General features: G+C 36.6%; 1 protein-coding gene across 1 annotated transcript in view; it reads left to right on the top strand.

The window, feature by feature from the left end:
* The window catches only part of dock2 (dedicator of cytokinesis 2), a 155,965-nt gene that overhangs the window by 23,992 nt on the left and 107,230 nt on the right, over positions 1 to 24,743 (top strand). The window contains 16 exon segments of the mRNA XM_079892030.1: positions 4,023 to 4,106; positions 6,540 to 6,580; positions 6,698 to 6,753; positions 7,817 to 7,913; positions 8,726 to 8,874; positions 10,670 to 10,805; positions 13,588 to 13,745; positions 13,846 to 13,927; positions 15,061 to 15,196; positions 15,288 to 15,363; positions 16,339 to 16,415; positions 17,513 to 17,763; positions 18,766 to 18,864; positions 20,995 to 21,067; positions 21,872 to 21,975; positions 22,824 to 23,010. Coding sequence (XP_079748156.1) covers positions 4,023 to 4,106; positions 6,540 to 6,580; positions 6,698 to 6,753; positions 7,817 to 7,913; positions 8,726 to 8,874; positions 10,670 to 10,805; positions 13,588 to 13,745; positions 13,846 to 13,927; positions 15,061 to 15,196; positions 15,288 to 15,363; positions 16,339 to 16,415; positions 17,513 to 17,763; positions 18,766 to 18,864; positions 20,995 to 21,067; positions 21,872 to 21,975; positions 22,824 to 23,010 — 1,806 coding nt within the window.

Genomic DNA, 24,743 nt, shown 5'->3' with positions numbered 1-24,743 from the left:
GTGCATTTAAAACATTTGTTTTACCTATATAATAAAAGTTAACTGAAATAATAAAAACTTAATTGAAATTTAAACTTATTTTGTTTATAGTTGCTTAAGTAACATTTCTCATTTTAATTTAGTTGAACTTTGATGTACTAAAAAAACTGAAATAAAAATGATAAAGTATAAAGACAAACTTAAAAATAATAATAAGGATAATGACAAAAGCAACAAAATCAATACAACTTTAAAGTTAAAATAAAAAGTATATGAAAAATAAAAACTAATTAAAAATACATTTCTACTTATGTACTTGTGTTATTTAAGTTTTTATTTTTGTTCTATTATAATTAGCATTTGTTGTTATATTTTTAGTTTTCATGATAATGTTTTTGTAATTTCGTTATGTGCTTTTGTGAATTGATCATTTAATTTAATTTTAATTTGATTAATTTCATTTATTCTTATTTTTTTTAAAACATTTATTTCCACTTAATAATTTTATTGCCAAGGCAACATTTCTATAAAACAAATAAAAAGTATATAGACATACTTAAAAATAATAATAAAAATAACAGAAACACACAACAAAATTACTAAAACTTTAACAAAAATTAAACTGAAAACGTAAATAAATAGTAAATAGCTTTTTAAAATATTTTTAGTTTTCGTATAATTTTTTTGTTACATTTTTAGTAATTTCATTATGTGATTTTGTTATTTTTTTTTTTTTAATATTTCTTTTTAGATTTCAGTTTTATGTTTTTATTTCCAGTTAATAATTTTAGTACTTCAACCTTCTTTTTTTCTTTTTTTTTTTTGCTAAGGCAACATTTCCAGTTTTCATTCAGTTTGAGTTTTTGGGGTTTTCTTTTATTTCAGCTTTATTTCAGTAAACAGAAATGCATTAATATTTTTGGTTTTAGTCAGTGATGATAACCCTACTTCTATTCAGCAAGCTGCATGAAGTTTTTGCACCATCTCTCCGTGAAAGCTTGCGGTGCCCTCTGTAGACTACTGTAGGTATTGCGCCTGAATAGTGACATTATTTTGATGTTTGATGAGTACAGATACAGAGTACCTTGTTTGTGTGTTTATATAAACCTGCTTGCAATTGCATTAAGTCTCTCAGATGCATAAATCAAACATCTTTAGGGAATCTGTGCTTTATCCCGTCCCACACCAGATGTTTCCTCCAGCATTAAAGATTCATAAATGATGATTTATGTGCTCCATCACACACCCTAATATACACTGTAGATCAGAGCAGAGTTTGAGACTCAACACATACATGATCCAGATAAAAGCCATTGAAACGTGTGCTTTAGTCGTCATGCTGAAGTTGTGCTGCGTATGTCAGCCGATGGAAGGCCAAAAGAGGAAGAGGAAGAAGCAGACAGACAGACAGAGAGGAGGAGGAGCACTTTATGCTGATTATTTCTCACACCCTCACCCAAAAAAACAGCCGGTGTAGGACATTAGAAAGGAACTGAGATACTCCGAAAGATTAAATACAGACAGAAAGAGACGCAGGAGAGCGTTTTAAAGTCCAACCAATGGCTCCTTGGACGAAAACTAGCTCTGAAAGATATGGAGTTGGTGAGTTTGGCCTTTTTTTGGAGATTCACCTGTGCAGGAGTTAATGTTTCTGTGTATTTATGTGTGTGTTTGTGTATATTCCTGCCGCCTCTCGCAGCGGCCGTCTATAGTTGCAGTGAATTCAGTTCCTATTTCTCAGGATGTGGGCAGAGACGGATCAGTCAAGCGGCTCGACAGTCACTGGCCTAAACAGATTGCAGCATTTTTATCTTTTAGCACTTGTTTTTTGCTTTGAAATCCTGCAGATATTCAGATTTATGATGATGCGGTCTTGCAATACAAATAAGCATTAGAAATTCATTGAAAAAATGGTCTATTAAAGTCAAAAATATAATTTAATGCAACTGAACACACCTGAAATAACGTCTTAAGGAACCTCTGCACATTTTCACTTATTACAGTCTAAAGCATTTGCCTTTTTAGCCTGTTTGTTGAACGCATGTGCTTTAAGGTTTGACGACATTTAATAACTCAAGAGCAACATTGAATTTTTAGAGGATGCCTGCGTGAAATGAGATCTCTTGAATATCTTGATTGTTTCCCATAGAACGCAATGAGACGAAAAAGCAATCTCACACAAGCCTCCTCTAGAGCTTCATCTCACTAATGTCTCAAAATGTGCTCATATTTGCTCAAGTGTGCATTTAAAAGTCCCAGTTTGAACTCAAACGTTTCTCATAAAATAAATTCAATCAATTTCTAAACGTATACTAGTATTTGAATTACACTAAAATAACACTGTTGTATCTTAAGGAATTGCAGGAGAAACATCTGAGACTAACTAAATTAAATTAAACACGTGAAAACATTTAAGTCTCTTTGGTCGACCATTCTTCGGGAATAAATATTTCATGCAAATGACATTTGAAATCCCTTTTAATCAACAGAAGCTCGTTCGTGAAGCGTCCAGGAAGAGCAGTGCTAGCTTGAGATGGTGACGCTGATTAGAGTGACTTTATTCAGAGTTATTTGTGAATGTTGAACTCGCACCGCCATCGCACTGTAAAACCTAATGCTCAAAATAAGGAATTGGGTTGAGTTGAGCCAACTTAAATTAAACAAATCAGTTCAATCAGATGAACTTTTATGAGTATTTAGAACTTTCTTTTTCTTTTGAGTTCAGAAAACGGACACATTTTAAGTAATTAGAATTGTTTCATTGTTTTGAGTTTTATGAACTTGTTTATTTTAATTCAGACAATCTTAAATTTAACTGAAACTGGGCTGAGAGTTTAACTTTCCAGCATGCTTTTCCATGACACTCGAAAGGGAGAGTAAATGCTAAAATTAAGTGTTATATAATGTTTTTTTTTGTGTGTGTGTGTGCAAGATTTATGTTAATTGGGAGATTTAGTAGTGTTTAATTTTTTGTTATGCTAGTTTAGTAGAGTTTCTGTTATGTTTTTTTTTGTTATCATCATGCATGAGCTTGGTTTGAGAACAGATATATGTTAAATGTTTTATATTGCTGTACTCATTCAGCAAGTGCTATGCTATGCTAATGCTATCAAAGCATTGTTACCAATTAGCAAGGTAGCATTTATTAGCTAGTTAAAGCTAGCCAAGTTTCCACTGCTAAAAATATTTAGATTTAGAAAATTTTAAGTTAAATGAATTAGCTTACTCAAATATTTCAAGTTAAGAGCAGTTAAAATGTAAGAGTACAAAATAAAAATCTGCAAGTTCTGCTTACTTAAACTTAAAATTTCTTAACTTAAATTTTTTTATATTACTGATTACCTCCATTTTTTTTGAGTTTTGCCAACTTATTCAGGTTTACAGTGTGTATGAGTTATTTTTGTGCGAAACAGTCTTGAAATGAATGCAAAGGTGGTTTGACTTCTGATTGGCGATGTTAGTGCCTGTGTGTGTTAGTGGTGTAGTCAGCAGTTTTGTAGCTCACTATAGTAAATAAATGAGGATATTGCACATACTAAAACTAAAAGCTTTCTGCTCATGTAAATGCATATGATTGCTTATTGAAAGTTATTTTAATTGTAAACATGCTGATGGCGGCGTGTATCTGTGTGTGTGTGGTGTTGCACAGGAAGCTGCTCTGAGAGGAAGTAGGCCAACGAACTCGTACTTGCAGAAATAAAGAGTGTGTGTGTGTGTGTGTGTGTGTGTGTGTGTGTAATATGATGTTCTCCATCTCTGCAGTTTAACATTTCCATGTCATTGATGTTGGCTAAAGAATTAAAGTTCAGTGTGTGTGTCGTCCTGCAGCGTTTGTGCTCCAGACATGAATTGCAGGACTTTTTTTCACACCAGACGAGAAGAAAGCAAAGTAGTTGACAGTTTCTTATTGTTTGATGTCTTAAAGGGAGCATTAAAGGATCTCATTCTGCTGTTTTGCTGGCCATCACTTGAGAAATAAATCCAAACTGTGAATTCACTTTATGTTTTCAAATGCATTTATGCAATTTGTATTTTCTCTGAAGTTAAGTGGAATTTCATCGCCAAAGCGGAAAAGCAGTTGTCCTTGGCTGTCGGGGACACGGTACACATACAGGAGTCATGTGAAGGTGAGGGATTCTGGGATATTGCATTTACTTTTGCATTTATGCATAAAACAGAATTTGTTTCCAGGGAATTACATTGCATGCAAAGTGTACATTTGATCAGTTCATGCGTTCCCTGTGAATTAAACCCATGACCTTGGCGTTGCTAGCGTCATGCTCTACTCTGTTTGAGCTGGGGGTTTAGGGTGTGTTCACACTTGGCATGTTTGGTTGGATTAAAACGAACCCTGGTGCGATTTCTCTGTTAGTGCTAAGGGTGTATTCACACCAGGAAAGTCCGCTAGTTCACTTGCTTTGGTCCGGACCAAATACAATGTTGATTTTTTTGTGGCTCGCTTTCACACTGCCCTTTTTGCAATTGAACCAAAATTTGTAAACAAAACCACATATGTGTTAAGGTCATCCATTCATTGGACAGAAATTCACCTTAAACGAACCGTACCAGAATTAGTTTGGAGTTGTTTGATCCGTACCCGAGTTGTTGTATTCACATCTGCCCAAAAGATCCGCACCAGGAGGGGAAACGAACTTGAACTAGAGTGAATACACCCTAAGAGTGAACGCTCCCATCCGAACCCTGGTGCCACCAAACAAGCGGGCCGAGACACTGAAAAGATGAGTTTGGTCCACTTCCTAACGAAGTCTGGTGCGGTTCGAATTAAATCTGAACGCAACTCGGACCAAAGATATGTAATCGAACCAAAAACAGGACATGATGTCACAAGATGTGACCCTAAAAAGGACTGTTTTTTCTTGTCATAGTCTTGATTGTTGCCCATCACAGTTCAGTACAGGCGTCAGAACCGTGTCTCCTCACAGCAGATCTTCCTTTGTGTGTGACGGAGGGATGTGTGTGTGACGCTGTACACATTTTATAAGCCCTTCACGAGTTCAGCTGGACGAAATACCATCATATGTAGGCTACGCACATACAACGAGCGCATTTAGCCCAGAACACAGCATTGTTTTGAATGATCAGTAAGTTCCATCGTGAAATAAACTTAATAGTCAAGTCAAGTTTATTTATATAGCGCTTTTCACAATACAGGTTGTATCAAAGCAGCTTCACAGTATTAAAATAATACATCAATGTTTGTTTCTAGTGGAAAACGTCCACGTTTGGTAATGCTGATCAATAGTATTGTTGATTGATTAATTAAATTAAATATCCCCAACTGAGCAAGCCAAAGGCAACAGTGGCAAGGAACCGAAAAACACCTGATGGAGAAAAAAACCTTGGGAGAACCCAGGCTCAGTCGGGGGCCAGTTCTCCTCTGGCGTCTATGAACTAGAGGTCGGATTTAACGGTAAGATTAAAAGTATTATATAAATGCCTGGCTGAAGAGATGCGTCTTTAATCTAGTTTTAAACTGGGAGAGCGAGTCTGAGCAACGAACAGTATCCGGAAGACTATTCCAGAGTTTTGGAGCTAAATGTGAAAATGCTCTCCCTCCTTTGGTGGATCTGGATATCCTAGGTATGACCAAAAGCCTCGAATTTAGTGATCTTAAAGAGCGCGATGGATTATAGAGCGATAGAAGGTCCATTAAATAGACTGGAGCTAAGCCGTTTAGGGCTTTATAAGTCAGTAGCAATACCTTGTAATTAATACGAAACTTTATAGGTAACCAATGTATTGATGATAAAATTGGTGTTATATGATCATATTTTCTTGATCTAGTAAGAACTCTAGCGGCGGCTATCTGTCTATCAATAGAAGCCGACCAATCAGGTTGTGAACATCTTTATGCCTTTAGGTTCAGTATCTTTAGGTTCGGTGTTAAAATGTCAGTAAGCGGACCAGGACTAAATGTGTTTTTTCTGTTCCGGACCAAAAGCGAACCGAACTACAAGTGTGAACACACCCCTTAGTAAAATAGTAAAAGACTCTTAATATTCTGCAACATTATTGATTTGACTGCACGGACACTTTCTTATGAGAACATTACTTGAGCTGAATTATGACAGTGTTATCTTCTATTGAACTTCTTTATTGCTGAATCGAAGTTGTTTCATAATTGACGAATTCTGCAACATCAACACGGTTATTGAACTGAACTGAATCAACACTGTACCGACTCGTGCTGAATAATGACACTGATGTCTTTTGTATTACATTTTTGAACATTCAATTTTATTATTGTGCAAACTTTATAGGAATGTTACTTTTGAATGTTCTCTAAACATTCTGAAACAAGTAATAACATTTAAAAAAAAATGGATGAACAGCATCCAAGTAAAATGTTTCAGAAAAAAAAGTCCACATGAATGATGTTCAATCAATGTGTTAAAGAAGAATATTTATGAGAAGAATATTTGTTCATAACTTTGAGAGTAGAACATTCCCTGTTAAGCGCTATATAAATAAAGGTGACTTGACTATAGAAATGTTCTCATAAATTGCCTGAAATATAAACCAGTCTGTTATTGTTCCAGGATGGTATAAAGGTTACGTGATCAAGAACAAAGAGAGAAAAGTGAGTAAATATTTATTTGATAGTGTTTGTACAAGGGCAGAATGTTCTCTTCCTGAATGTCTGACCTGAACTTCCTCTGCTACCGGCTGGCTGATTTACTCTCTTCCTTTATTTAAGGGAGCATTTCCTGCCAACTTTATAGAGCTAAAGGAAGTCATCATCGAAAAGAGAGGGTGAGTATGTCCATCCATCCATCCATCCAAGCTATCTATCTATCAATCTGACTGTCTTTCCATCCATCCATCCATCCATCCATCCATTCAAGCTATCTGTCTATCAATCTGACTGTCTTTCCATCCATCCATCCATCCATCCATCCATCCATCCATCCATCCATCCATCCATCCATTCAAGCTATCTATTTATCAATCTGACTGTCTATCCATCCATCCACCCATCCATCCATCCATCTATCCATCCATCCATCCATGCTATCTGTTTATCAATCTGACTGTCTTTCCATCCATCCATCCATCCATCCATCCATTCAAGCTATCTGTCTATCAATCTGACTGTCTTTCCATCCATCCATCCATCCATCCATCCATCCATCCATCCATCCATCCAAGCTATCTATCTATCAATCTGACTGTCTTTCCATCCATCCATCCATCCATCCATCCATCCATCCATCCATTCAAGCTATCTGTCTATCAATCTGACTGTCTTTCCATCCATCATCCATCCATCCATCCATCCAAGCTATCTATCTATCAATCTGACTGTCTTTCCATCCATTCATCCATCCATCCATCCATCCATCCATTCAAGCTATCTGTCTATCAATCTGACTGTCTTTCCATCCATCCATCCATCCATCCATCCATCCATCCATCCATCCATCCAAGCTATCTATCTATCAATCTGACTGTCTTTCCATCCATCCACCCATCCATCCATCCATCCATCCATCCATCCAAGCTATCTATCAATCTGACTGTCTTTCCATCTATCTATCCATCCATCCATCCATCCATCCATCCATCCATCTGACTGTCTTTCCATCCATCCATCAATCCATCCATCTATCTATCTATCAATCTGTCTGTCTTTCCATCCATCCATCCATCCATCCATCCATCCATCTATCTATCTATCTATCAGTCTGACTGTCTTTCCATCCATCCATCCATCATCCATCCATCCATCCATCCGACTGTCTTTCCATCCATCCATCTATCTATCAATCTGACTGTCCATCCATCCATCCATCCCACTCTCCCTCTTCTTCTGTAGAGATGAGGAGGTCATAACCTCTGTTGAGATGCCCCTGGTGAAGGAGGTGACCACCACATTGAGAGAATGGGGCACCATCTGGAAACAACTCTATTTGGTAAGACATTTAAATGGGTGTGTTAAAAGTAAAGGTGTCAAGGATTCCACAAAGAACATTTAACTTCCATGGAACCCTTTCATTAATACAAAAGGTTCTTTATATTTTTAAAAGATGTTCTTTATTCAAAAGGGCTTTTTGTTGTGCTGCCTAAGAAGAACCATTTTGGTTCCCCAAAAGAATCTTTTCTTTTGTTTACATTTTTTGGTTTCTTTCAAATGATCTAAAGAACCTTTTGTATAATGGAAAGGTTCCATGGATGTTAAAGGTTCTTCATGGAAGTCATGTGACAAGCCGCTTTTCCAGCACCGGGCCGAACCGTTCTAAGAACGTAAGGAACAGTTCTAGTTATATTTCCACTTGAGCTTGGTTCAGCATGATTACAAACTGTTCTCGGTCCGCAATTCTCAGCATGGTTGGCTAACCAGTTTCTCTGTAGCTGGTCAAGCATGCTATTTGAGCAAAGTTAATGTAAGTTAATAATAAAATTAAAAGAAATATCCTTCATAACATGGTTGCTATCGTCTGTAAACTCTTGCGTTAACAGCAATGACTGACGCATTTGTATTGCATTCCTAAGAGCTCCATTATCAGTCCCAGAGTAGAAAATGAAACCATATCAGTACCTGTTGGGCCGGACCGGCACGTAATGAAGCGGTTAAGTAACGAGCAGTTTGGCCCGACGGTGGAAAAGCAGCAAAGGTTGCATATACTGCTGCATGCTTCAAATAAGTCAAACATACAACATCATAAGTCCAATGCATGTGCACAACCTGAACTTTTGATCAGTGATTGTCTTTGTTTCTCAGCAGTCGAGTAAGAAGGATCGTTTCACTCAGGTCCAGAGGCTGATGTGGGATTTAATGGAGTGGCGTTCCCAGCTCCTGTCCGGGACGCTGCCAAGTGACGAGTTTAAAGAACTCAAACAGAAAGTCACCTCAAAGATCGACTATGGAAATAAGTACATATTCCAAGTGTCTCTTCTTTTTGTGTTCATGTCTGTTTATCTGTGTGCATTTTTGACCATGGCAATGTCATTTTATTGTTTGCTTTGGAAGACCAAACACATACCATATTATATGAAAGTAATCATACAATATTACGGCATTATCATCTACAAATGGTACAAACACAGTACCTTTATAACAGATCTGATAAAATCTAGAATAATAGGATCCAGTCAGCTGGTGTAATTTCTCTTCAGAGCTTCTGTGATTTGCTCTGGGCTGTTGTTAATGTGTTAGTTAATTTGTACATTATCATAAAGGAATTAATTAACAAACCTCAAGGGGATAAAAATGTCTTCCTGACACCTGAGCGGGAATGAATTACTGCAGGGAAAAACCTGCCTCGCTCTGGCTGTTTTGTGTGGCATGGATTCACACAAGTTTATTCTTGTTTTCTCAAGAGAACGAGTTATGTCATCATCATGAGATATTTTAGTATTGGTGGATGTCAATGTAAACAGTTGGGAGAAAATCGGATGTGTGTCAATATATTGGATCTGTGCATTAGGTCTTAAAGTGACAGGAGCCTAATAAACCTGCTGCCGTTTGTCAATTAAGCAACATAAAACAAAGTGCGAATCAACTACCTCTCCGCTCTTGGCTGAATAACTTTTGTAGCTTAAATAAGGATTTATATTCAGTTAATTCTAGAGCTGCACGATTAATCGTTAAAAGATTGCGAGCTCGGTTTAATCACCCACTTATTCCGCGATCTTATTCCTAAACGACAACAATTCGTCTGTGTCTATTAAACCTTCAACAAAATCACACTGGAAGATTCAAATCTGTGTTTAAATCGCTGATCCAGAGAGAGCAGTTGTTATAGGTATGAAACCGCTTCACAAACATACAAATATTCATATTAGCACAGAAGAACTGGGATAGAGGTTTATATTTCGGATATAAACACTAATGTCTACGGTAGCGTTTAAAATTGAGTAAATCACCTTTAGAAAGTAACATGGCACTTCAAATAACGATTATATCGATTACATCGTTACACCAGTAGGTGGCGGCAGGTGACTGTAAAAAAGATGTATTTGTCATTGAATCATTCATTCAAGAGGTTTGTTCAAAAACGCAGATTAATCTAGTAATGAAACAAGTGAAGTATTTCTGAATGAGTCATTTAATCATTCACTCATTCAGATTTTAAATAGACTGCAGCAATTAACATTTTGTCTGAACCTCTAGTAAATTACATGTTATTTTGTTTAGTCGTCTGTTCAGAATCGTGATATCTGTTAAAAAACCAACATGATTCTGAATTTATCCAAAATCGTGCAGCTCTAGTTCATACAGTGAAGATTATGCAGTGTTTTATTTAATATTTGATTATTTGATTAAATTTCTCCTGATAGACCTACATGTAAAACATAATGCACAAATTAATTTTGTATCTTTGTTTTATTGCTTATAATATATAAGCAATAAGCAAACTTAAAATATAGTTAATATTTAACTATATTTAACCAAACAAAATATAGATTAAAAAAACATATGAAAACAGCAAAATACATGTTTGAATCCATGCCAGTGATAACCTTGAATGTTGCTGTCTGTGATGTGCAAGAACGAGTCTTAATGAAACGAAGCACATCATCCCTGAGGTGCATCATGGGAGCACAGGATTTCACAGAGCTCCGGGCAAGAGCACATCTGTCAGAATATTTCAAGCATCTGTGTGTGCTGAATAATCATGTTCAACCTCTCAAACTTGAGTCCAATCAAGTGTTGTTCTGCCTCTAGGATCTTGGAGCTGGATGTGGTTGTTCGGGATGCTGATGGGAATATCCTCGACCCCGAGCGAGCCAGCGTCATCAGCCTCTTCCGAGCACACGAGGACGCCACGGCCAAGATCACAGAGCGAATTAAAGAGGAACAGGTTCTCATTTCACTTTCATTTAATGGTCTACAGATGAACCCACAGAATGAAACCGCGAAGAGCTTCTCAACAGAGTTGGTAGTTTTAATGAGACATTTTTAGATGTTCAGGATGGCTGAACACACTGAAGCAATGAGATCCCATGGCTCTACCATCCTTCGGTCCAAGTCCGCTGTGAATTCATAGTGATTATAGCTCACTGTAACCTTATAACACTTATCAAACTAAACATCTCCCAGAACCCTGTAGCAACTGCAAAATAATGACCTACTGTAGCAAGGCCTTCGCAACCACCTAGACACACTAGCAAAAGCTCAATACCCTAGCAACCACTTAACAACGCATTTGCAACCACCCAGAACAGCCTAGCGATCACACACACATAGCAACTCCATAATAATGCCCTAGCAACCACCTTCACAATTACTTAGATACACTAGTAACTATAATAATGCCCTAGCAACCACTTGACAACACCTTCACAACCACCCAGAACAACCTAGCGATCACTCAGACACCCTAGCAACTCCATAATGTCATAGCAACCACTTCACAACTCCTTCACAATTACCTAGATACGTTAGCAACCACCCAGACACCGTAGTAACTCCATTATAATGCCCTAGCAACCACTTGACAACACCTTCACAACCACCCAGACAACCTAGTGATCACCCAGACACCCTAGTAACTCCTTATTAATATCCAAGCAACCACTTAGCAACACCTTCACAATTAGCTAGATGCACTAGCAACCACCCAGACACCCAAGTAACTCCATAATAATGTCCTAGCAACCACTTAGCAACACCTTCACAATTACCTAGATGCACTAGCAACAACCCAAACACCCTAGTAACTCCATAATAATGTCCTAGCAACCACTTGACAACACCTTCACAACCACCCAGACAACTTAGTGATCACCCAGACACCTTAGTAACTCCATATTAATGTCCTAGCAACCACTTGACAACACCTTCACAACCACCCAGACAACCTAGTGATCACCCAGACACCTTAGTAACTCCATATTAATGTCCTAGCAACACCTTCACAATTACCTAGAATGGATACACTAGCAACCACCCAGACACCCTAGTAACTCCATAATAATGTCCTAGCAACCACTTGATAACACCTTCGCAGGGCCGTTTGAAGGAATTTGGGGGCCCCAAGCAAAATGGACATGGAGGCCCCCCCCAATAAAAAACATATTATAATTCCGTCCGTTCGAAAAAAAAGTTGCACTAACTGTTTGTTACAAGCAGCATTTGCCGTCAGGCAGGTAGCTAACATAAACATATTTTTTCTAGCCTACCTGCTGCAAAATTACACCATTTGTACAAGACAAGTGGAGCTATTTTATCCAGTGTAATTTATCACTTACCACTAGGGGTGTAACAAAATTCACGGTTCGGTTCAATACGATACACACGGTTTGGTATGTTTTCGATACAGCAAAAAGAAAGAAATGCCAATTTCCTTGATTTATTTATTTTTCTTCTTTTTTTAATTAAAACTAGCATCATAAAATATGATTTATTTTTACTTTGAGCAATTCTGGAGCTATAATTGACTCTTCTTAGGAGCATATAAAACAAAACAGCTCCTTGGAAAAAATTAAATGTAATATTGTAGTAGTTATAAACAAATGTTTATTTTAGTTAAGATTAACATTTGAGGGCATTGTATTCATAATGTCAAAATAAAACCGACGTAATGTTACTTGAAGGCATACAAGCCTACTATTCCTGCCAAACTATGTGAATGTTTCTCACTAGATCTCGCAGCGATGTTATTACTTCTGTGGCGAATTCAAATGCTTTCTTTACTGGATCTCTTATTAGCGCTGTGTAGTAACAGTGTCGCATGATCACGATCGGCTTGCGCTGCACTGGTCCAAACTGATAAACAACTGTCCGTCAACCACACAATAACGAGCAGTTTCGTTCCGCTTGCATTACGTTTGCACATTTGATGTTGTTGGGCAATGTTGTGGTCGCGCCGGCGTCTCTACATTATGAGCGCGCTTGCCACGCGCAACGCGCCTACATTTGAAATAACGAAATTTTGGTCGGCAGGAAAAATGATCCAACGAACCGTTCGGTTTGAAAATGCGTACCGAACACCGAACCGAAAGCCTCGTACCGAACGGTTCAATACGAATACGTGTATCGTTACACCCCTACTTACCACTATCTTGTTTTTTCTTATCCTCCTCTTCCTTTCTCTTCATTCTTTTCTGGCTTCCTGAAGCATAATTCCGCTTCATGATGACTGCCGAGGAGTTTTTGTATTTTGCCGGCAGCAGAGAACGCGTGGTTGGCTGGCTGCTGTCAGCGACTACTGAGAGGGGCCCCCTTGAGGGGGATCCCGATAACAGTGTCATTGCACTTTACTGCATTGACTATCAAAGGGGCGCTCACACAGTTTGTCGTTGCATTTTATTCTTAACCAGTCGTTGTCTTGGGGCCCCAGGCCAGCTCGGGGCCCCAAGCAATTGCTTGGTTTGCCTGCCTTGTCGCGACGGGCCTGCACCTTCGCATCCACCCAGGCATCCTAGCAGCTGGATAATGATTCCTTAGTAACCGCCCAGACACCCTAACGACCGCTTAACAATGCTTTAACAACCACTCAGAACACCCTAGCAACCCATCAAGTGCTAAATGACACTCCTTAGCAACTACATAGCAACACCCTAGTATCGTAGTAGTGAGTTTTGCACAGTCGGGTTTTTCCTAAAGATAATTTCCTGTATTTTCTGCTGTTCTCGGTGCAGTCCAACGTTCAGATGGATCATTCCGGAGTGTCCGCACGGATCCAGTCCTCTCCCACACACAGCCTCTATGTGTTTGTGCGTAACTTTGTTTGTCGAATCGGGGAGGATTCAGAGCTCTTCATGTCTCTGTATGACCCCAACAAACAGACCAACATCAGGTGCGTCTCACTTACACACACTCTTGAGTTCTGACTCTCACAGGTGTTTGTCACTAACACCATTAACTCTCTCTCTCTCTCTCTCTCTCTCTCTCTGCAGTGAGAATTATCTGGTCAGATGGGGAGATAAAGGTCTGCCGAAGGACATTGAGATGCTCAACAGTCTGAAAGTGGTCTTTACTGTAAGTCACTCAATATGTCTGCCACATCAGAAAAAAATCATGCTTTGGTAAATCATAATTTTTATATATATATATATTAGGGCTGTGAAAAGATTAATCGCGATTAATCGCATCCAAAATAAAAGTTTGTTTTTACATAATTTATGTGTGTGTACGGTGTATAATTATTTTCTATATATAAATACACACACATGCATATATATATTTAAGAAATATTTGCATGTATATACTGTGTATATATATTTATATTATATATAATTTATATTATATATAAATATTTTATATATAAATAACACATTTTCTTAAATATATATATGCATGTGTGTGTATTTATATATAGAAAATAATTATACTCCGTACACAGACATAAATTATGTAAACACAAACTTTTATTTTGGATGCGATTAATCACGATGAATCCCTAATATATATATATATATATATATATATAATGAAATGAACTTTTTTCTGTCCTAAATTTGACTTGGTCACATTTTTAATCTCATAATTTGATCTTTATCCTCATAATTAGGACTTTTTATGTAATAAATTGGACTTTCTAATCTCTATTTTGAGTTTTTCTCTCCAAATTATACTCATAAATGTGATTTTTCATTCTCCATTTTGACTTTTTTCCCAGAACTATGACTCAAGAACTATACTCATAAATGTGTTTTTTTATGCTATAATTATGACGCATCTCATAATTATTAACTTTTTAATGTCATAAATTTGACTTGTGTCTCAGAATTTGGACTTTTTTCCTCATAATGATGTCTTTTTAATCTCATAATTTGACTTCTCTTCTCATAATTGTGACTTTTTATGTCATAAATGTTACTTTTAATGCAATAACATTGATTTCTTATGCCAAAATGATGAACTTTTATGTCATAATTGTGCCATATTATGCCAGAATTTTCACATTTTATGTCATACTGTAATTGCTACCTTTTATTTCACAATTATGATTTACCAAAACATCTCATGTGATGGAAACAGGCCTTCATAAGGTACCATTAATATTACAAATAAATGTTTATTTAGTGACTGCAGAGATTTTTTGATGTCCTGGAGATTGATTATTATAGACTTTTGATTATTATTGATTATTATTCTTTCTCTCTGTCAAGGATCTGGGGAATAAAGACCTGAACCGAGAGAAGATCTATCTGATCTGTCAGATTGTGCGCGTGGGTCGTATGGATCTGAAAGATACTCCTAATAAGAAATGGACGACGGGCCTGCGGAGGCCGTTTGGTGTGGCTGGTAAATATCAGGATGAATCTTCTCGTTTGATCAGCATTTATCATACAGACACACAGCTGATATAAATATATATATCTGTGCTTATTGGCAGTGATGGATATCAGTGACATAATCAAAGGAAAGGCAGAATGTGACGAAGAGAAGCAGTATTTCATTCCTTTTCATCCGTAAGTCTCTCCTCTTCTCGTCTCCTGTTCACCGCTGTATATGGCAGGAATAGTTCAGCCAAACGTGGAAGTTCTCTCGTCGTTTTAATTGAGTTTTGATAAATTTTCACACAATTATCATTTTCTGTGAATCATAGCACAGTTGAGCCTAACGCATCTGTCATAGTTTAAGAAACCTGATTTCTGTCCTTTAATAAACAGTACCAGTTCCATTCAAATATGAATCAAATTTTTTGTACATATTACATTTTATATTTATATATTTAAAATTACATTTTATATTTCTAATTAACTTTTTATTTACATTTACATTGTTGCTGTTGTTATTATTATAGAAAGTATCTTGGTTTAAACCAACTTTAAGTCAAGTCATAGACCAGTAGTTCATGTCCATTCAAATGATATTTACAGTACATTTTATTGATAAATTGTCAATTTGACATTAAAAGTCAAATTTATGATCTTGTAATTATGTATTTTTTAATCGCATAAATTCAACTTTTTCTCATAATTTAGAATTTTTTGTCACAATAATCATTTTATGTCTTAATTTTGGCTTTTTGTCATACTCTAATTTTGAGTTTTTATTTGACATTTTCTATTTCTAGTTTGTCTTGCATGTATTAATGACCTATTAGTGTATATATATTAGTGCTGTCAAATCAATTAATCGCATCTAACATAAAAGTTTGTGTTTATATGTCTGTGTGTATGTGTATTATTATATATAAAATGTAAATGTGTATATATATATATATATATATATATATATATATATATATATATATATATTATATGTGTGTGTGTAAATGCACTCATTTGTATGTAACTATTTCTTTACATTTTTATTAATGTGCATTTACTAATGTAAATTTGCAGTGATGTTATTATTGAAAGTAATTGTTCTCTATTCTTGTGTTCTCGTGTGTGTGTTTGTGTGTGTGTGTGTGTGTGTGTGTGTGTGTGTGTTTGTAGAGTCATAGCTGAGAATGACTTTCTGCACGCTCTCCTAAACAAGGTGACGTCTTCTCGAGGCGACAGCGGAGGTCAAGGTACGACTCACTGTTTCCCTGCTCAAATGACATCACACACACACACACACACACACACACACACACACACACACACACACACACACACACACACACACACACACACACACACACACACACACACACACACACACACACACACACACACACACACACACACACACACACACACACACACACACACACAAAATACCAGCAGAGAGAGAGACCAATGTGCTTTAGGACTTTTTAGTCATTAACACAGACGTTAGACCTGAAGTCACCAGTGTTGGCTGTAATGCTGTACTAAGTAACTAATTACTGTAATTCAATTACTTTCCCCTTGATAAGTTAAAGTAAGGAATTACTCTTAATTTTTCTGTAATTGAATTACAGTTACTTCTGATGTAATTGCCTTAAATTCTGTATAGACTATAGAACAAAAACGATAGTGGATTTAACATCAAAATTGTCTAATGTTAATTGGTATATTTTAAATGTAACCTCCCTTTAAATACCTTGGTCAGTTCAATAATAATTAATATACTTTTATATTATTTATTTGAACGAATTAAAACAGCAATTTCATGTGTCTATCCTTGTACTGTTCAACAGCTCGAGGTTGATATGGGATTTAGAAAGTAATAAGTAATGCAATACCTTTTAGATTGGAATAATTATCTAATAACACTGTTGTGTAATTAGTAGCCAGTAATTAGAGTAACTCACCCACCACTGGAAGCGCATAAGCATTGATATAAATCACACACTGCTCTAAATAATGTTGTGAAATCACTATATAAGTGTAGACACGAATAATGTTTTATTGTAGAAAAATTGCTTGCATTTTTATCATGATCCTGATGGCTCAACTGCCATAAAACTTTAACAAACATGTACTGAAAAAAAATGGGCTTTGAAACAATTTTCATTCGGAAATTACTAGTAAATTTCATAAATAATTAAAGACATGACAAGTAACACACTGAATTAAACATTAAATTACATTTTGAAGTAGAAAGATTAAAATGCAATTTTTTTGTAAAATAGCCTCCAATAATCTTTGTTATATTTACAACTGTTTTCCAACGTGTTTTTCAACGACTCCTGTCGCGCAGGTCTGTGGGTCACCATGAAAGCTTTAGTGGGCGACATCATCCAGATCCGTAAGGAATATCCCCACCTGGTGGACCGGAGCACGGTGGTTGCACGGAAACTGGGTTTTCCCGAGATCATCATGCCGGGCGACATCCGTAACGACATCTACCTCACGCTGCACTCCGGAGACTTCGACAAGTACAACAAAACCACGCAGAAGAACGTGGAGGTCATAATGCTGGTGTGTGACGAGGAGGGGAAGGTCGTGCCGGTGAGTCAAACCTCCTAGCGTGAGGTCAAAGGTCAGCCGATGGGTTAGACAAGGAAATGTTGTGATTGGGACGGGGTTTTCTGTGTTGATTGACAGCACGTATTCTTATATTTTAACATTTTATGATTTTAACATTTTCCACTCTAATTAATTATTTCTAATTTCCAAATAACAATTTCTTTACATTTTCTAATGATTCTAATGTTATTATTGAAAATATCTTGGTTAAAACATATAACTTTAAAAAGTCAAATCATCAAACCAGTTGTTCATGTCCATCCAAATAGTAAATTGTATTGATATTCAAAAAATAAATACAAAATAAATGTTATATATACTTAAATATTTTTTAAGTATATATATTTAAAATGTATTTAACAATTTATTTATATTTACTAATGATTTGTTATGTATGTTATTTTTTAAAATATCTTGGTTAAAATATAACATTTTAATACATTAGACCAGTCGTTTATGTTCATCCAAATTTCTTCAATAAATTTTATATTTTTATACATACTTTTATATACAAATTTAAACATATACATTTCAAATATATTCAAAATGCATTTAACTATTTCTTTAAGTTTACGAATGATTTATTAAATTCAATTATTTATTTATTACTCAATTTATTATTGAAAGTATCTTGGCAAAAATGTATAACTTTCAAATGTCAAATCGAATAGCAGTATTACTTTCATATATAATTTTTTATATATATGTTTGTATATGTAATTTTAAATGTACACATTTTAAATATATTAATTTAAGAAAGTTCAAATCTTCTTGTATCCGGCCCCAATAGTATAATCCTGCAATATGAATCCTCCAATATATGAACACCTTTTAAATAACTTTTTAATAACTATATATATAAATATTAGTATGTGTTCATAACGATAGGTCAAAGGTCAGCCGATGAATTAGACGAGGACATATTCTGATTATGGCAGGGTTTTCTGAGTTGATTGACAGCTGTCTTGTGTTCTTGTCGTACAGAACTCGATCTGTCTGGGCGCCGGAGATCGGCCTGTGAACGAGTATAGGTCAGTCATTTACTACCAGATCAAGCAGCCTCGCTGGATGGAGACTTTTAAGGTGAGAGAGACAGAGATATTGAGCATTAAACGGCATTCACAAACTATTTTTCCTCCATCTTATGACATGTTTATAGTTGAAATATGATGTTCAACAAGAAAAATGTCAGGCATGACTTGGATTCTATCCATTCAACCACTTTATTCATCCATAAATGAAGCCAGGTGATTTGGAGTGAAGGTTCAAAGATAAGAGCAACATTTTTCACAATTAGACCAGTAAAATGCATTGGGTAAAATGCAACCCAAAATGAAATGGGTTCATGTTGATGCTAATTTTGTAATAGTGTAAATCCTCCACAATAGTATAATCCTGCAATAGTTTCAGGACCGCATTTAAATCACTCCTTAAAATCGCTAATACAAATACAGAATTGAATAGTAAGTGCTATACAATAGTGGTTGTCAGGGGTGTGAAGTAACGAATTACAAATACTCACATTTTTGTATGTAATTACTTTAAAATTTTTGTTAAAATTCCACAATTCCAAAAACTCTAAAAGTTTTGGAGAGAAATTGGGTATTTTTTAATCTCTCTATTTAACCCATCTCATGGTGTGTGATGCTGAACTATCTGAGTTTCTAAAGCTTTTTGAATTCTTTGCACAGATATGAACATTGATATTTTATGTGCAACAATAGCATGCTCAGGCTCAGTGGCCTTACGCCTAATTTTAAATGAATTTTTTTCAAACAATATGATTTAAATGGTGATGAATGTACTGATTTGATGCATTTTAAAAAGATTGATGATAGATATTCTTCAATCTTTCTGACAAAGAACAAAAGATAATGTGAATTACAGTATGTGCAATCTTTTTACAGCATGTTTCAATATTTGTGGGCTGGGTATTGACACAAATTTCACAATTCGATTCGATTTCAATTCACAAGCTTGCAATTCGATTCGATTTCGATTCCGATTTGATTCAATATGGATTATTTTGGATATCAGGTACAATACATGGCAAATTTTCTCAAGGAAAACAAATATCTGTAAACTATGGGAGTCAGTTGTAGCCTACAGGCTTCATTAGCCTACTATAATATTGAAGGTAAAAATGAACTGATTTGCATACAAACACTTAAATTACACTTTTATTTATTTTTATAATAATAAAGTTATATAAAATATAAACATTTAAATGGTGGCTGTCATAAAAACCTGTCAGATTTATTCAACATGCATTAAAAATTGAAGAACATTAAAAATTATAATGAATATGTAATATAGTGCATATATTTAGCAAAATCTTCCTCTCTAGAGTTAATTGTTCTAGCTGACTGACGAGTTTATGGTCGCTGGATATGTTTTTTCTGAGGTAAATGTGACGTTACATGACATTGTTTACAAGCGGTTTTACTGACGTCTTTCCACGGTTGAAACACTGATTGGGAGATTCCATGTGACATGATACGGATTTCAATAAGTTGTACCTTTTAACACACTTTCAGATGCTCATTCATGTTTATCTCGCGCAGTAACTGGTATTATTAATGCGGAAGAGAAGATCATGTGCTTCTCTCGAACTGAGCCAGAGCGATCTCACGCCACAGCGCCAAAACGCTATTTATGTTTTTGAATTTCGTAAGAAAATGGACATAATTTGAAATCTGAGACTTTGTTTCATATCAATAGTAACAAAGCACAAAGATTATTGCGATTTATTGGATGGGATGCGCGCTACAATGTTACATTCATTCATCAACTGAAAACAGGATGACTAATCGATTCTTGGGATTTAAGAATCGATATCGGTTCGTAAAAATGAGAATCGATTAAAATCGAGAAATCGATATTTTTTTACCCAGCCCTATTATTAATTGTAGTGCACAGTGTTTATTATAAAGGGGTAGAATCCGCAGCTCACTACTCACTACTCATGAGTACTTTTAAATTAACGACTTTTTTACTCTTACAAGTACTTTTTACTCTACTCACACTACATTTTGTGGTACTTTTACTTGAGTATGTTTTTTCAGTACTCTTTCCACCACTGATGGTTGTACACACACAAACTAGGGTCTTAGAAATGAGGCCCTGAAACTGCGGTCTCTGGTATTGCACCATCATGCTGTTTTCCTGCTTGCTGTCAGTCTGTGTGTAGTAATGCTTTCCTCCGGCCTGTAGGTGGCGATTCCTCTGGAGGAGATGCCCAGAATACACCTGCGCTTCATGTTTCGTCATCGATCCTCACAGGAGTGTAAGCTTCACAGTTCCTGCAGTAATGCTCTGTGTGGAAGCTTGTTTCTGTCATGGAATAAACAATAAAAATCTCAAAATTCTAAGGTTTTTTCTTGCTATTGCGAGTTTATAACTTTCAATTCTGACTTTTTACCTCAGAATGTGAGATAAAAAGTCACATTTACATTTTTAATTCCCTGGCAGAAACAAGCTTACATAGTTCTGAATTACACTTTTTTTTGTGAAGTGATTTTTTGTGAACTTTTATTTTAGCATAAAATATTGTGATAATCAAGTCATAATTTTATAATTTTATGTTAACTTCAATCAGTTAACAATCTCAATTAAACTTCTGATAAAAAAACAAGTTCCTAAAGGGGAGAGGGGCATCCTCATTCTAGAGAGCGTGTGATTGGACGAAATCTGTGCAATGAAACATGAGTCATCTCTGTTTCCATCCACCTATTTCTATCCACATTTTAGAATATCGCATTAAAAATGCTTTTTTTTAAAAAAAAATGCACATTTAGTCGGATTAGTGTTTCACATTTAACAAATAAATGAATCGATGCGCATCAAAAAAGACATGTGACTGATATTCCAATTTTGCGCATAAGATAAATTCGCAACTTTGGATGGAAACATAGCTAATGTTTTGATGTGTGCACTAGCTTATAGATGAGCTCAAGGCTATCGAATTAAAAGCCACATAACTATAATTTAGACTCTCCATCTCCAGTCTGTCATATACTACCAGATATGATGATGAATGTTAGTGGAAATGAATTCAGATATGAATAAAAGTGTGATTTGTGCTATGCAGCGAAGGACAAGAGTGAAAGGAACTTTGCGATGGCATTTGTGCGTCTGATGAAGGAAGACGGAACCGTTCTGAGAGATGGCATACATGAGCTCACTGTCTTTAAGGTCAGAAACACACACACACACACACACACACACACACACTTACAGAGTCTCACTGAGTGTTAATATTACTCTTACATGGGTTTTAAAGGTGCAGTCTGTAAGAATGACAGATAGACTTAAACGATGCAGTAATGAGATTCAAAATGAGATTCATTTACACATTAAAATCTTACATGATCTTATTTTCCCTTTGAAGTAAGTTTGTTTTTCTGAAACCATCTATAGATAATTTTTCTTGTTTCAAGCATCTCAATTTTCTTTCTTTCTTTTTTCTAAAAAGTAAATGTTTCTTGATTTAAGAATGTTTTGTAAAGATACTTGCACTGGTAAACAAGACAAAAATACTGAGGAAGTTTTACTGAGAACTTTACAAATGAGTAAATGTTTGTCTCATTATTATGGAGGCCCAAACCTACAAAAAGAAAAATATAATATAATATAATATAACAGTAGGAAAATAAATAAAGGGATAAATAACTTGATAAAATAAATATAACAAATTTGTAACTAAATTTAATCCAGAATTTTTTTTTTATTACTTTTTGCCATAATTTACTATTAATGGAACAATCCAGGGCCGCGTTTCCCAAAAGCATTGTAGATCGTAGAGACCTTTTGTGCATTCGGCTTATGATCAACTAAACAAGATTTTTTTTCTGTAATTGTAAAATAAACAGGCATTATACCAGAAACCGTACCTTCCACTTGGTGTCTGGGTGATTATTTTTTATTTTTGCAGGTTTTGGCCTCCATAGATAATAAGGTGGATGACAGTTAAGCTAATCACTTAATTCACATGTTAACAAACACACATGGCCCTGCTGCATCTCTCCTCTGTGTGTCTGTAGGGGGACAGTAAGCGTATGGAGGAGGTGAGCTCGTACCTGTCCCTGCCGTCGGAGCGCAGTAACCCTGACAGTCACAAGGGGACGACACTGATGCGCAGCTCCAGCAGTGTGGGCGGCCTGTCGGTCAGCTCCAGAGACACCTTCACCATCGCAACGCTCGTCTGCTCCACCAAACTCACGCAGAACGGTGTGTGTGTGTGTGTTTGTGTGTTTGTGTGTGTGTGTGTGTGTGTGTGTGTGTGTGTGTGTGTGTGTGTGTGTGTGTGTGTGTTTCTATCCCGGTGGGGATTTAAACCTGAATGCACACACACTCATGGGGACTCGTGTCACTGTGGACCTAAATTGAGGAAACAAGCTTATAAATCATTAAGAATTAGTTTTTTTGAAAATGTAAAAATGCAGAAAGTTTTGTGTGATGGGCAGGTTTAGGGATCGGGTTAGTGTGTGTATATGTGTGTGATGGTTAGGTTTAGGGGTCAGGTTAGTGTGTGTATATGTGTGTGATGGTTAGGTTTAGGGGTCAGGTTAGTGTGTGTGATGGTTAGGTTTAGGGGTCGCGTTAGTGTGTGTGTGAGATGGGTAGGTTTAGGGGTCAGATTAGTGTGTGTATGTGTGTGATGGATAGATTTAGGGGTAGTGTTAGTGTGTGTGTGATGGGTAGATTTAGGGGTAGTGTGTGTGTGTGTGATGGGTAGATTTAGGGGTCAGATAAGTGTGTGTATGTGTCTGATGGGTAGATTTAGGGGTAAGGTAAGTGTGTGTGTGTGTGTGTGAGATGGGTAGGTTTAGGGGTCGCGTTAGTGTGTGTGTGATGGGTAGGTTTAGGGGTCGGGTTAGTGTGTGTGTGTGAGATGGGTAGGTTTAGCGGTCAGATTAGTGTGTGTATGTGTGTGATGGGTAGGTTTAGGGGTCGGGTTAGTGTGTGTATGTGTGTGATGGGTAGGTTTAGGGGTCGGGTTAGTGTGTGTATGTGTGTGATGGGTAGATTTAGGGGTAGTGTTAGTGTGTGTGTGTGTGTGTGTGTGTGATGGGTAGATTTAGGGGTAGTGTGTGTGTGTGTGTGTGTGTGTGTGTGTGTGTGATGGGTAGATTTAGGGGTCGGGTTAGTGTGTGTGTGTGAGATGGGTTGGTTTAGCGGTCAGATTAGTGTGTGTATGTGTGTGATGGGTAGGTTTAGCGGTCAGATTAGTGTGTGTATGTGTGTGATGGGTAGGTTTAGGGGTCGGGTTAGTGTGTGTATGTGTGTGATGGGTAGATTTAGGGGTCGGGTTAGTGTGTGTGTGTGAGATGGGTTGGTTTAGCGGTCAGATTAGTGTGTGTATGTGTGTGATGGGTAGGTTTAGCGGTCAGATTAGTGTGTGTATGTGTGTGATGGGTAGATTTAGGGTTAGTGTGTGTGTGTGTGTGTGTGTGTGTGATGGGTAGATTTAGGGGTTGGGTTACTGTGTGTATGTGTGTGATGGGTAGATTTAGGGGTAGTGTTAGTGTGTGTGTGTGTGTGTGTGTGATGGGTAGATTTAGGGGTCGGGTTAGTGTGTGTGTGTGTGATGGGTAGATTTAGGGGTCGGGGTTAGTGTGTATGTGTGTGTGATGGGTAGGTTTAGGGGTCGGGTTAGTGTGTGTGTGTGTGTGTGTGTGTGTGTGTGTGTGTGTGTGTGTGTGTGTGTGTGTGTGTGTGTGTGTGTGATGGGTAGATTTAAGTGTAGTGTTAGTGTAAGGGGACAGAATATACAGTTTGGACAGTACGAAAACCATTACGTCTATGGAGAGTCCCCACAAAGATAGCGAACAAGACGTGTGTGTGTGTGTGTGTGTATTGGGGGGACGGGGAAAAGTAGCTTTTATATCCAGAATGAAACGACATTCACAGTCCATTTCACTTCTGTAATATGATGAATTTCCAAGTGAAAAAAAGATATT

This window comes from Squalius cephalus (assembly GCF_949319135.1).
Source record: "Squalius cephalus genome assembly, chromosome: 14".
NCBI classification, from domain to species: Eukaryota; Metazoa; Chordata; class Actinopteri; order Cypriniformes; family Leuciscidae; genus Squalius; species Squalius cephalus.
Note: the sequence above shows the minus strand (reverse complement) of the source record. Positions and strands in the feature narration are given on the sequence as shown.